Genomic DNA, 13,835 nt, shown 5'->3' on the forward strand with positions numbered 1-13,835 from the left:
TAAAGTAAGTTTTTATTCATCTAACTTTGTAAATAATAATCGATTATTGACCCAATCGATCTAATTTTATAAATAATAATTATAATTTAGTTGGTAAATTTTTTGATAATTTATCATAAAGGTGTGAGCTCGAACCTTATCTTCATCGCTTATTTGTTATAAAATAAATAAATAAGCTAAAATTACTTAATATATTTATCTTAAATCAAATTTATTATTTTATAAAAGAGTATTTATGTCAATCTTGAAATTTAGGTTAATATGAGAAATAAAATAGTATCTCTTATGCAATTACTTCTCTCTTTTAGCCATCTTTTTATTTATGTTAACCATCCATCTCTCTCCTTCGCCTCTTCATTTCCATCTGACCATCATTCTTGAGTAGAATATATTAGTTGGTATAATAAAAATAAATGAGTTTAATAACTAAAAAAATCAGATATATGGAATGATATTTTAATAACTAAAAAAATGGGAAATTTTATGCATATGGTAACATGACAATTATGTGACACCAACTATTTCTTTCTTTTATATCATTGAATAATTTAGTTTAGGTTAGATTAATATAATTACTTTTTAGATAATGTCACATGTTATTTAATCTAAATAAAGGTTTATATTCTTCATGTCGATCGATATTATCATTTTCATCATATTCTATAACAATGAAGTTTTGTTTTCATGTTTTTTTATTAATTTCAACATTTTAGATTTTTACTACATATTATTTTAAATTACTTTAAGTGTTTTAAAATATTTTTAAGTTTCTGATTCGATTCTAAAATGCTTTTGAAATGATGTTTTTGGATGGGTGTGCTTAAGTCAAAGGTTGAAAAGTATTGGCGAATTATTATTATTAAGAGAGTCTCGAGTTGCATTCTCTATATCGTATTTATCATCAAAACGCTATACATGTTTTTATATATCAACACAAACTTCCCATTTTGAGGCTGGAAAATTACACCTAATCTAAAGTCGTATATACGCTTTGCCTTTGTGTTGCATCCCGACTCAACTCGCCACTAAGCTCATGAACGAGTTGGAGTAGCAATCGGGAGGAAGCGGAGTGTCGGGGCCGAAGCAAGAAAATTAATGTGTAATTGAAGAAAAATAATTGAGTTAACATATACTCATAGAATGCTTTGAGTGCTTTATAAATAATAGAGAAAAAAATTATTTTTTAAATATATATTAATATAAATATTATTTGGTGAAATTAAATATTTTATGATAAATATATCTTTCTAATATTTTTAATATTTGTATTTAAATTAATAAGTAAATAATTAAATCATTTTGACAATTTTGTAATATTAGATAATGTCATAAGGTAATTAAAAAATTTATATTGACATCAAGTAAATATTGAAATGCTAATAATACTATCCTAAAGTAACATCGCATTTCTAATACAAAAAATTATCAAACACTAATTCACATTTACTATCCTAAAGTAACTATGGCAGAGGAAAGCCAAAAGCCAGACTAACTACATAACAAAAAAGAAGCTTTGTTAATCCATCTATAATAACAATATTAAGACATCCGGTTGATCGGTACATTATTGTATAAATAATAAGTCTTTTTAAGTTCAAATTCACAAGTGAGTGTTATATACACTATTTAAGGTAATTAAAATTCAACTGCAACACCACCTAATACACAACCAGCAGCAAGAGAAGAAGACTATGCCAGTGACATTTGTCAGAGAGAATAGAACAAATCTTGACGAAAACTTCATCATGTTTGACCAGATGATGGCATTTTAATCTGTTTCTGAGACTGAAAGCAAAGTAATCCATGATAGTGTGTGTTTACATGCATATGTATGGCTTCATCTCTGTAGCATTTGGTCCTCCCTAGTCCACACTTATCAAAGCAGAGCTTACAAGTTCACAGTGAAGAGAAAGGAAAAGACCATGGCTAAAGCAGCAACAAAACATTACTCTTCAGAAAGAAGGGTGGGTGGTGAACCTGAAGAAAAAGACACGACAAAAAAAATATATTTTGTCCAGTATGCATCCACAAAAAAGACCATGTGAAGCAGGATTGCTATGAGATAGCTGCAACCTGTTAGTAGATGCAAATTCACAACATTTTCAGCTAATATGTCAACATCTTATGAGTAGAATGATCGGCGTCCAACGTGTAAGCCTTACCTGCGTAACAGCCATACTCTTACGTGTATGATACGTGCCTCAGAGTGAGTCGATAGGCTTAGAAACCTCAACCATGCAAGCTGGGACCTCAATCTTGTTGCTGTTCACTTAACAAATGTGTTTGATTGAGCAAGACAAAGGTGGAGCTGTCCACAACCTGTCAGTATTTGTATGTATCTTTGTATTTCCTTGGCATAAGTTTCCAGTGTAAGATGCCAAAATGTTGGACAAAAAGGAAAATGATGCTTTTAAACAAATGGAATTGGTCAAGATGCAGAAATATCATGGCAACATCCGATACCCTTATCAGTTCACCAAAAGTCACAAGAGTCATAGAGTCACATTCAAACACGACACTCATGCACCTACCATTTTGAGCGAGAAGATACAACAGCTAAGATGGATGCAAACAGAAGCATGATTTTGAACACGTGTTTGTCGTCATACTAGCCTTTAAAATTTGATCACAAACCAAATTTCTAGTGTCTACTCGCAACGAGAAATATCTGAAAGTAGAGGGATTAAATTCTTAAATAGCAAGATTCAGAAATTTAAGCAAGCAAGGCTGATAATTATCAGGATTTATGATAAAAGAGTTTGATATTTATTGCAGTAGAGTTATATGATGTGTCGACCTCACGTATCCATTAAAGAAAGTATGACACTGAATGATTTAGTCACAAACGCAAGCATTTGCCTCTTTATGCAATCAGCAACATAGCTAAAATCTGGGTTATCATGGTTTGCTAAGACTACAATGAATGACATGAGGAAGTTTACCTAAAATCAACAAACCTGAAAATATTCAGAAAAGCATCATAAGACTACATTAATGTGGAGTTGGTATTTGTCATAAGCATTGCCATAAATATCTGCAACATGCCTATGGTATTAATCCAATCTAATTTAATAGATATTGAATGATGAACAAAACGCATGATCTAAACAAGATATATGATTGACCAACTGCTATATAACAATCAATAGATGATAGCAGTGACAATTAAAAGATAAAAAGAATAAATTCAGAATCAAGCTCACCAGACCGAGATCAGATGACTTACAATGGGAATTTGATCCCAGGGATTCTGAGAACCAATAAAATCTCAGCATATATTTTCTTCTTCTTATCTCACAAATTCATCTGCAAATTTATTAAATTTGGAGATTAGCATATTAAAACAAAAAAAGTGAGACAAATTACCTTAATAAGGATTTGATTTGTACCTTAAATTGGAAGTCTGAAAAGTAATTCAAGTGAATTGTGGGATTGGAAATGTATGTTCACAACAGATCTTTAGTTTGTTCGGGCAAACAAAAAGCAGAACTCAACAAAGAACCATGAGACCTTTTGCTGAGACATATATATTCATTTCTATTTATCGTGAATAATGACAATTTTTCCATCTATTCTAGAATTCTATGAAAGAATTGTATGATGAATAAAGAATGTAACCACTGCAGCAGATTACAGCAACTGACTTCAGTCAGCTGCAATTAATCACAGATAATGCTCCCAAGAGCAATAACCGTGCTGGAAAAAAGAGCACGACAAATATATGAACATGCTGCGATGCAACCAGTCTTCCAAACCGTTTCAGTGTTTGCCTTCCTCCGTGAATAACACCGGCAAAGCTGAAGTTGCGTTGAGTGGAGATAGTTGATCCAGCAGATCTGGAGGTGACAACCCTGGGGTGCATGTCCTGTGTGGCCACAAGAGGCCACCAAATTTTACGGCGTTGCTCCCTCTTGACCTTTCTAATGAGTTTAAGCTCCTGGCGGATCACACCACGGACTGACCTCAAGTAGGAATTTGTATCATGGTCTCTATACACTGTTCCTTCAGAACCATATGCAGAGCGGTCACTAAGAATCTCAAGAGGGTGGGGAGAGTTTAGGAAAGCTAAAGTTGCAGCATGCAGTAGCCTTTCTGTATCATTTGAGTCTGCTAATGAATTGCCCAAGATGTAGAGGCCATTGCCTGGGGGAAGAAGGTGGTGGCATGGAGAGAACTTCTCTTCAGGTTGTAGTATCAGAAGCTGCCCCATGGGACCATATAACAGTTTCTGTCAAGAGGTGGCACAGAAAAGAAGACCATTGGTTGAAATCATTTTAAATATATAAAGGCAAAAGTAATGTATTCTCAAGCACTTTAACTTAAGTTGTGTCATTGTAGATAAATTTACATTATTGCGAAGGGGAATCTACACAAACTAGGAAAACAGTGAAAGAAACAAGAAGTATACTAGTTGATCGTTATATGCCTTTATTTTTCAATTAGAAAAATGCTACTTTGTCTCATAATTGGATATAACTAAACCAATTTGGTACTCATCCCCTTTTTGGAGATAGAGGCACTTGGACCAAAGTAAATGCCTTAAATTTAAAATGAAGCATGAAAGCAAGCTCGTTGATTAGACAAACTAAAGCATCCATTGCTGTATAGAGTTATACTGAACTTTGGTACCTTTTAATTCTATCAAAAGTTGAGAAGGGAGAAAAAATGTTGAGTTAATCAACAGAAGCAATTTTTTTAGTTTTGCCGGTTGCTGAGATATTTGAGATTAGAGAAGCTGATTAATATTTGAAGGCACCATAAGATGTTGTATGGCACCTTTTTTAATTTTCAGGCTAATATTTCACTACAAGACTACAATTTATGTCAAGTTCATGAAAATTTCGGATTAGTGAACATCAGGCACTCAATGTTTTTGTTTTTTAATCTTCAAGGCACATTAAGACAGTGTACACTTATCATAAACAGATATATATAGCATTCCAAAGGGATTCAAAATTGAGCAAGTTTTACCTGGTTCTTGAGACATGGATGATCTCGGAAGTTGCCGTTAACAGCCTTGAGAATCTTAGCTACATGATCTGGATAGTTGCAGGAGAAGGCTCGAGGAACAATATCTCTATGCATAGTAATGGCTTGGACATGATATTTAGGCAATCCCAATTTCCGAAGCAAGTTATCACCTCCACACATTATCGATGGTGCACCAAATGTTATAACAGGGAGCAAGGATGAAGGAGGTGCTTCTCCTCGTATTAGTAACATAAGATTCACAAGCAGCGCAAGGCTTCCACCAAGCGAATGACCAGTGAAGCGCAAAGTTGCAGATTGACCATGAGATTTCATGTGAGATCTGATTTCCGGTAACATCTGATGATACATTCCCTTGGCAGCCTCATAGATACCCCTGTGTACGGGTACATCTAGCCCCTGGAACATAAAAATAAACATCTCAATGAGCAAAGTTACTTTTCCTTCAAACAAATTGATAAGTCCAACAAAATAACAGAAGGTTAGAAAGTGCCAGAATTGACCCTTTCAGCCACATGACAAATACATACGAATTGTTCTGGCCATAAATAAGCAGAAGTAAGGTCTTCAAAAAGGCTTAAGATATTATGCCGACATGTGACAGATACAAGCTTTAGCACATCCAGTCAAAGATGGTTTCGATTAATTTTAAAACTTTTTGCAAAAGAAAAAATAAAAGATGGGGCATAAATCCTCATGATTTGGGTGAATTCAACAAAATATATCCATTCTGATTTTGAATTATGTGGACCACAAATCATATTTGACCTAAGCTTGCCCCAAAAACATGCAGATGCAGCAAACTGGCAACAAAGGCCTCACATTCACTCCGACAAGCTATATACATGGCACGATGAAGTTCAACAGAAAAAGTCAAGAATATTCCATAAAAAATGTTTAGAGAAAATTTAGAAAACAGGTAGTACCTCGAATTGAACGGGTTCAAAAAGAAGATTTGTTTGCCAAGAAGCCAGTGTCTCAGAACCCTGCACATCAGTAATGAATTCATACCAAAACTATCCCTAGTATAAAAAGGGAAGAGAAAAAGGAAGACATACTAAAATAAAAAATAAAAATAATTCACCTGAATGACAAAATATCTTGTTGCACTTTTATCATCATCACATATGTACCATTCACAAGGTAAAGACTTGGCTGTGTTCAAGTCCTTGGCAATGGCTTGTCTCATCTCCTCCTTCCCAGCTACTACAGCAGTGACAGAATTTGTAGTGGCCATAAATGATGCCTCTTCTGGACTCAGAGTCCCACCTTCTTTATTTTTGCTGCTTCCTTCTATTGGATCCTTGCCTGTCTCTGTCTTACCAGGAAGAATTCCCGTCGTCTGAGATTGCAGATATGAAGCAGCGGAAGCTGCAATTTGATAAGCAGCAGATGCACTTATGCCAGTACTATTTCCCTTCCTTTTGTCATTCTCTTCCACCTCATGGACCTCCTCTTTCAGTTCTTGATCTTGAGATGGTTCCTGCTGCTCATCCGAATTTAAAGATGTGCTTTTCTTCTCCAGTGATGAAGTTACAAAGCGCAGTCCATAGCATTTCAGGAGGTTCTTCGGCTGAGGAAATGGCAAAATCATGTCTTAAGGTCTTCTCTCTAGAAAATTTAAAGATCAACTAAAAGAATTGAAGTTGTACGGTGAAGTTAGGTGGGATGGTTCAATCATGGAATGGACAAATATTTTTCACATGCGAAGTATGATTAAATGGAAAAATATTTTCTTTATTTAGTTTTCTAAAAGATTTCAGAATCATGGTGAACATGTGATTCTCTATCAAGAATCAGGATGGCATTCTAAATATCCAGCCTACAGATCAAGCCAAACAAAAACAATTGACAATTTCTCCAAAAATAAAATAAAATCCCTTGTAAAGATCCAACATTCTCGATCCATCAAAGAGACTAAAAACTTTCAATCCTCCTTGCATGCTAAAGTTCAACAAATCCATCAAATAAATCAACAAGTTAAGAAAAATCTTCGCAGGCAAAAATTTCTCGATGATAGACTGATGAATTAACTCAAGAAAAATATACTCTCCTTAAAGTTCAAACATTCGATCAGAACATCCCAAAACCCATTTCGTTATAGGCCAAAAGCAAGAAAGGTCATCCAGATGGTAGAAATACTTGGGAACTTCTCAATTTGGTACCTTGATCTTGGAAACGATGTATGCCAGGCTACCAAGGTACGCCATCTTGGCGTAGAGCTCCGCCTCCACCAAAGACACCCTTCGGAGCAACCGGGAGAAGGACTCCCGGTCGAACACCATCTTCTCCTCTTCTTCGTCTTCGACGACGCACCCTTCCGAGCCATCTTCGGGGGAGCTTTCGCAACCGACGCACCGGTCGCCGTCTTCCACAGCCGCCACCTCCCGGTCGCCGCCCGCTTCCGGCTCCTCCCTCTCCGCCCACATCGACGTCACTCTCAGTATCTTCAACACCCAGTTGTCCCTCCGGTGCTCCGCCACTTCCGCCACAGCCTCCTGCTCCTCCTCCTCCTCCTCCTCCAGCGCCACCGATTTCTCCTCCTTTTCTGCCGCGGCAACGTCGTCGCTCCCTTTGTCCGCGACGGCCCCACCCCCATCGGGCCAAAGTCGCCTCAGCGGCAGCGGGAACATATACGACCGCTTCGCCGCCACACCGGCCGCTGACGCCTCCACCACGTTCCCACCGCTCCCCGCGGCTGCCCGAGGACCCAAGGCGTAAACTTTCGCCGCCGGAAGGTGGTGCCGTGACGCGACGTCACGACCGACGGCGAGGCCCGTCAACGGAACCCCCTTCATCAACATCAGACCGTCCATTTTTCACGCCCCCCAATCGCTGCACCTCCCCACCCCCCGGAATCCGTCCTCGAATCCCACCGAGTCGTCACCTTTCGGGATAAAAGACGCACCTTGGGCCGCCCCTCCGAGTCTTCAGCGTGCGTTGGAGGTCAAGAATCGAAGTATCCGCGCACGCGCGCGCGCGCGCGCGCGAGAGAGAGAGAGAGAGAGAGAGAGATGCGGGTCGTCAAGCCTCAAAGAAGAAGGAAAGTCCAAAAAGCTGGAAACTTTCGGAGCATGCGTGTCGATCGTAGGAAGAGGCAGCTGATGGACACGGAACAAATCCCAGGAAGGCAGTCTCTGTTCTTGCTCTTTGGACACGGATGGTTCGGTTCTTCCAACTCTTCCCTCCTCCAAGTTTGTGCGTGACCTTCCCAAATCTAAGCAGCAACGAGAGAGAAAAGATACCGGCGGAAGCCTGGCACAAGTATACCCAAGACGCCTGGAAAACATCCATGAGATCGAGCTTTCAATACGGCTGCAAATGGATAGGCGAACACGTCAGTGGACAGATGCGCAGAACAGAGGAGTCAACAAAGACGACGTCGTTACGATTTCTCGTGGTTGGGTCAATCCATGCAGTCATTTTAAGACAAATATAATAATACTCTTTCCGTGCTCTTTCCTTTGACGTTTTTCTCACCCCTTTTATTTCTTTAATTCTTTTCTTGGATCGAAAAGGGGCCGTTTCCCAAATGTTTTCTTCAGCACCGACAAAAGGAGGCTTTTGACATTTCATTTTCGTATTCAACTGTGGAAAAGGAATTCAACTGTCCACAACGGTTTATTTTACTACTTGCGATTGCCTTTAGTCAACGGATCTTATTGGATTTTCTTTATATATATATATATATATATATATATATATATATATATATATATTAGGGAGGAAGAGAATAACTTAAAATTAAAATATGAATCCATCAAAAACTAATATAAAATTTAAATAACTTTTTGTTTATATCTATAAAAAAATTAAATTTTTTATTATAAAAAATATAAAAATTATTTTTTCTTGAATTAACCAGAAACTCAAACTCGAAACCTAATGCAGTGGAATTCCTCCCTCTAGAGCACATAAATATCAGTTTCCTCTTATCAAAATGGAGATACTAGATGTATGTATAGGAATAAATTTTAATTTTTTAAGATATACTATACCTATTTTATCTCTAATTAAAATCCTAATCCTAATTTAGGAAAGAGTTTGAACTTAATTAGGATTCATTCACAAATTTGATTAGGATTCCTTCACATAGTTTAAATTTAAGACGACTCCTTCCATTCTTCAAAATCTTAAGACTATACATATTAAGTTCAGATCCAATCATAGAACAAAAAATATCACTAATTTTGACCCTTTCATGATATTTTGTGTAATATTTGAACTTGTTAATTGGTTCGAAACAAAATTACAAAAGTTTGGTTGAAAAAAATTAAGATTTAGACTATTTTTAAGTTATTAAAAAAATAGTATAATTTGGTCTAAACCTTGTTAAAACAAGCCTAAAATTTCAGTAAACCTTTGAATCAATCCTCCTAGATGGATAAAAACATAATTTTATTTTTGAAAATTTGAATGATAATTTTATATTATTTATGGATAAATTTAAATTTTAATGATTAAAATCAATAAAAAAATATTTTGAAGGCTTTAAAATAAAAAAATAACGATCATATAGACCTTTTAAATTTATTTTGAATATTTTTAAAAAAATATATTTTATATTTATTTTTAAAATATATAAATATTATTATAATATTATCCTTTACTCTATAGTTGATAACATTATCTTTAGTTTATTATTCGATGATTGCCTTGGAAAATATAATCTTTTTGAGTATTTTTCCAAAAATTAAAAACACCCCTAAGAAAGTTATCATATGGTTTTTTCCTTGTCGATTTTGGGAGCCACCCTACGGACGGGTCCATATGGTTGACTAGTCTAAACTCATTAGAGTGATTTAGTAAAAAAAAATATTTAGGGTACCTTAAAGAAATTGTGATGGGTCCATATATGGTAGAATAGTGTCTCCTATTTGGTTCCAAGCTACGAGGGGGTACATTCCCTTAAAAAAATTGTGATGTTTTTAGTTTGTGATAATTGATTTCTCCTCGTGTTTTTTATTCTTTGAAAGTATTTTTCACTCGTGTTTATAGTATGTTTTTATCCCCTCCAATCAAAGAGACTACATTATTAGGGATGTAAGAATATTTAACCTATTTTAATTTTTTTTGTAAAATTATATTTGTTTAAAGATCATTGAGAAGAAGTGTATGTTGAATAATTTGTTTAAAGACCATTGAGAAGAATATGTAACTTATTCCAACTTTTTTTTTAAAGTCAAGGCCGAGCCATTCAATTTGACTTGAATGATCCATATTTTTCAAATGAAAATAAAGATAATGACGATATTATTGAAATTGAATTGGCTAAGCAATGCATAACAAATTAAGTTGAAGGAAATATTGATTATATATATATATATATATATATATATATATATATATATATATATATATATTTACCGGTAATATTGTGGGTGAAATTGTATATAGGAGGAGGATATATACAAGTATTATATTGAAGAGTCAATTATGATGTTAGCCATTGGGAGATGATGATTTGATACTAAATTCTTTGGTTTCGTATGTTGAAAATGAGGATTTTATACCGAAAGATTTATTTGTTAGATAGGTAAACAAAAAACATCAAATTTTCATAAATGTTATTGTTATTGTTTGTAAAAATAATATGATTTGAAAAAAATTAAATCATTGTCTATCATTAGTGATCGAAGTTTTGGTATTCTTACAAATGTTAATGAGATATTCTCATAAGCTTATCATAAATATTGTATGATGCATATGTTGAAGAATCTTATTAGAGATGTTGGAGATCATGAAATGATAAAATTACTACAAGTATGTACAAATTTAATGCATGTATGTAAAGAATAAGAGAAATAATATCACACTAATAGTTATAACTAGATTTACCAAATTAAGAAAGAGAGGTAGGCTAATGCTTATTTCTTCCCACTATATAGATAGTCAATGTTGACCACAAATTGATTGGAAAGTATGAATTCCTTGCTTAAGATTATTCTTAGCTTACCAATATATTTTTTTAATAGAGATAATAAGAAATAAAACTTACAAAGTAGTTATATACTCATCGTGAAACAATCGAAATATAAAAAAGTGTTGATGACTTGTTTTGAGGAGCAAATAAAGAAATCAAAGGAAATAGGTTCTTTGGAGTTTTGCCTCATACTAACTATGAGTTTCTAAGTCTAGACATCCTTGGAGAGTGTTATAGTCAACATTGATAAGAAAGCTTGTTCATATGTTTGAAATCCCATGCTCTCATGCCATGGTGGCCATTGGGTATCAGCAAGCAACCAAAGTGTTCATCCAAACCAAATTTATACCAGTATTTTATATGAAATCAATAATGTATATGCCCCGAACAATACTAATAATAAAAACCTCCTCATGATCCCATCGCTCCACATACATACTAATATACCAGGAGAGAATGAAATATCTAGTATTTCAATGAAATGGAAAATTGGAGTTAGCTTTATCACTTATTGATGTATATTCTTTAACATCAACAGCTCCATTTTCCCTCTAGACTATGAAGTAGCATTCGTCATAAAATGCTTAAAATAATCAATAAAACTTTAATCATTTATATTCTATTTCACTACAGATGGAGAAGCAGGTTTAGGTCTTTCAGTTATTGTTCTGAGCTCTTATTATTCTAGATAGAGCATCTTTAGCAGAGGTGGTCTGAGGTCTTGTCCGATCTCTTCTTGTAGATTTAGCTATTGTTTATCCTCTTGTCTGAGCTTTTGGCTGATGTCTTGTTTGAGCTTCTGTCTAATGATGGCTAGTCATAACCCACTAATCTTGTTGAGAAACTTAAGAAACAAACCATTAGACCAAAATTGATTACCATAAAATATATATTACTCTATGATGACAAGAGTTAAACATCATTATAACAAAGTATAGATAAAAATATACTATGCTGATAGCCTAATGTACAAAGAAGATGAGCTAAAACAAAAAAGAAGCAGCAACAGTTATTTTGAATATGTATACAATATTTTGAAAGCAACACTAAAACATTATATATCTACGATGAAATCACTATAAATGATACTAATTACTCCTAGCGTAAGCCGAAACAAATTACAAGCCTACAAACATGGTCTTCAATAGGTAAACAATATTTATGAATAATTATATATTATTTTTTAACACATATATAGTGTTTTCGATACCTCATCAAAAAAACACCGTAAAGGGTAAAAAGGAAAAACACTATAAATTAATCTTATGACACCCAACTCACCCAAAACAAATAGAAAAGCTAATAAATATTATATTCTAATGTTGTACTACCAATGATATCATAAGAGGCAAACGATCATGTCAAATATATTGTTTCTCTAAAGCTATACAGTGTTTTTGAATATATGTATAGTGTTTTTGGCACCCCACCAAAAATATTATAAAGAGTCAATAAAAACATTGTAAATCACCCTAATAACACTTAACATCAAGTAAAAAAAAACTAGAAACTTACAAATATCATATTTTAATGCTCTACGATCAACAATATGGTAAGAGGTAGAATGTCATATTATATATATTTATTTTAAATCAATATACAGTGTTTTATGTAACCTATATAGTGTCTTAGATAGGTTCCCAAAAAAATACTATAAAGAGTTGGGGAAAACACTATTAAACATCCTAATAACTTCTCACCTTAGGCAAAGCAAGCTAAAAGCTCAAAATATGATCTTTTAATGCTCTATGATCAACAATATCATAAGAGGGATATTCTTATATCAAATATAGTGATTTTTTAAAGCAATATAATATTTTTGACACTCAACCAAAGACATTGTAAAAAGTCTATGAAAATACTATAAACAAACTGTAACATAAAAATATGGTCTTTTAATGCTCCATGAGTAATGAATGATATTGTAAGAGGGAGATGATAAAGTGATTGCTAGTGTTTTATAGTAACTACACAGTGTTTTGCAATAGCTATAAACTATAAAAGACACCTAAATAAAATACTATAAATATTGATGAAAACACTGTATGTATCATCATAATGTTTTGGTACGATTAACAATAGTCAAACGGGGCATTCCGAGAATTGAACTCGGGACCTCTCTCGCACCCTAAGCGAGAATCATACCACTAGACCAAATGCCCTTTGCATAATATGAAGAACTCAACCAAATTTTGTATTCTTATGATGCTATTGGACAATTGATATGATAATAAGCATAAGATCACTAGATTTAAATACTTTCATTTTTTAGTTAAATACTTTCATTTAAATACCACAACACTAACACTAGTCTTAATATTCTAATAACTTTAATTAAGTTTAATTTTATTTAATAAAAAAAATATTTTTGATCTAAACTCATACTTCAATCTCACTTATGCATCAAAACATTAGTATAAAATTTTTATTTGAGTTACATCTCCATTTAATGTTTTATTACTCCATCCATGCTTAAGTAACTCATGGTCTTCCGTATAAATAATATTTAAAATTTAAATTTTCTTATGTTAATCATGATCATACTCTTTGAAAACTTAGCATTCATTTCATATAGAGTTGAATAAAATTCAATCTCACTTATTGTGCTATGCTTAATGTAAACATTAATATTTATTTATGTATGTTCAATCTTAAAAGTTGAAGACATGATCATGTCATTTATCATATTTATAAAATATAGACATCACAAATCATATTAGTAAGTGAAGATGATAATACATATATATTATTTATATTTTTATTGACATGCCTATAGCTTAATATGATCAGGAGTTTCACTGAAATAATATTGAAATGCACTTTGAAGGAACAATGGAAGAATAAATTGACATAAAGAAGGCATGTAAAACTAAAACCTGCCGAGATAGAAAGACCAGATTCAACCTTGGCCTTTGTTGCTGAT

General features: G+C 33.8%; 1 protein-coding gene and 1 non-coding gene across 5 annotated transcripts; both read right to left on the reverse strand.

Annotated features, from left to right (window-relative positions):
- Positions 1 to 1,728: 1,728 nt before the first annotated feature.
- On the reverse strand, positions 1,729 to 8,392 carry LOC103985608 (phospholipase A1 PLIP2, chloroplastic). Of its 4 annotated transcripts, none has more exons than XR_010513599.1 (7): positions 7,155 to 8,392; positions 6,074 to 6,562; positions 5,916 to 5,975; positions 4,972 to 5,388; positions 3,390 to 4,228; positions 3,227 to 3,306; positions 1,729 to 2,319 (listed from the first exon to the last, which is right to left on the reverse strand). XR_010513599.1 is itself a non-coding variant. In XM_065184169.1 (5 exons), the coding sequence occupies exons 1-5, from the start codon at positions 7,803 to 7,805 to the stop codon at positions 3,650 to 3,652; spliced, it is 2,196 nt and encodes a 731-aa protein (XP_065040241.1). In that variant the 5' UTR covers positions 7,806 to 8,392; the 3' UTR covers positions 1,729 to 3,649. The 4 variants fall into 4 exon arrangements, 1 of the variants encoding a protein (XP_065040241.1); XR_010513600.1 differs by having other exon boundaries at positions 1,729 to 2,073; positions 2,163 to 3,306; XR_010513598.1 differs by having other exon boundaries at positions 1,729 to 3,306.
- Positions 8,393 to 13,000: 4,608 nt separating this feature from the next.
- On the reverse strand, positions 13,001 to 13,074 carry TRNAP-AGG (transfer RNA proline (anticodon AGG)). Its single transcript has one exon. It is a non-coding gene; the product is annotated as a tRNA-Pro (tRNA).
- Positions 13,075 to 13,835: the final 761 nt, after the last annotated feature.

This window comes from Musa acuminata, chromosome BXJ1-5 (assembly GCF_036884655.1).
Source record: "Musa acuminata AAA Group cultivar baxijiao chromosome BXJ1-5, Cavendish_Baxijiao_AAA, whole genome shotgun sequence".
Taxonomy (NCBI): Eukaryota; Viridiplantae; Streptophyta; class Magnoliopsida; order Zingiberales; family Musaceae; genus Musa; species Musa acuminata.

Bases quoted from the DNA above. Each gene is read 5' to 3' on its own strand.
- LOC103985608 (XM_065184169.1), bottom strand. From the start codon at position 7,805: ATGGACGGTCTGATGTTGATGAAGGGGGTTCCGTTGACGGGCCTCGCC. The intron at 5,976-6,073 runs GTGAATTATTTT...ACTGATGTGCAG, and splicing joins CAAGATATTTTGTCATTCAG to GGTTCTGAGACACTGGCTTC. The intron at 4,229-4,971 runs GTAAAACTTGCT...ACCTCTTGACAG, and splicing joins ATCCATGTCTCAAGAACCAG to AAACTGTTATATGGTCCCAT.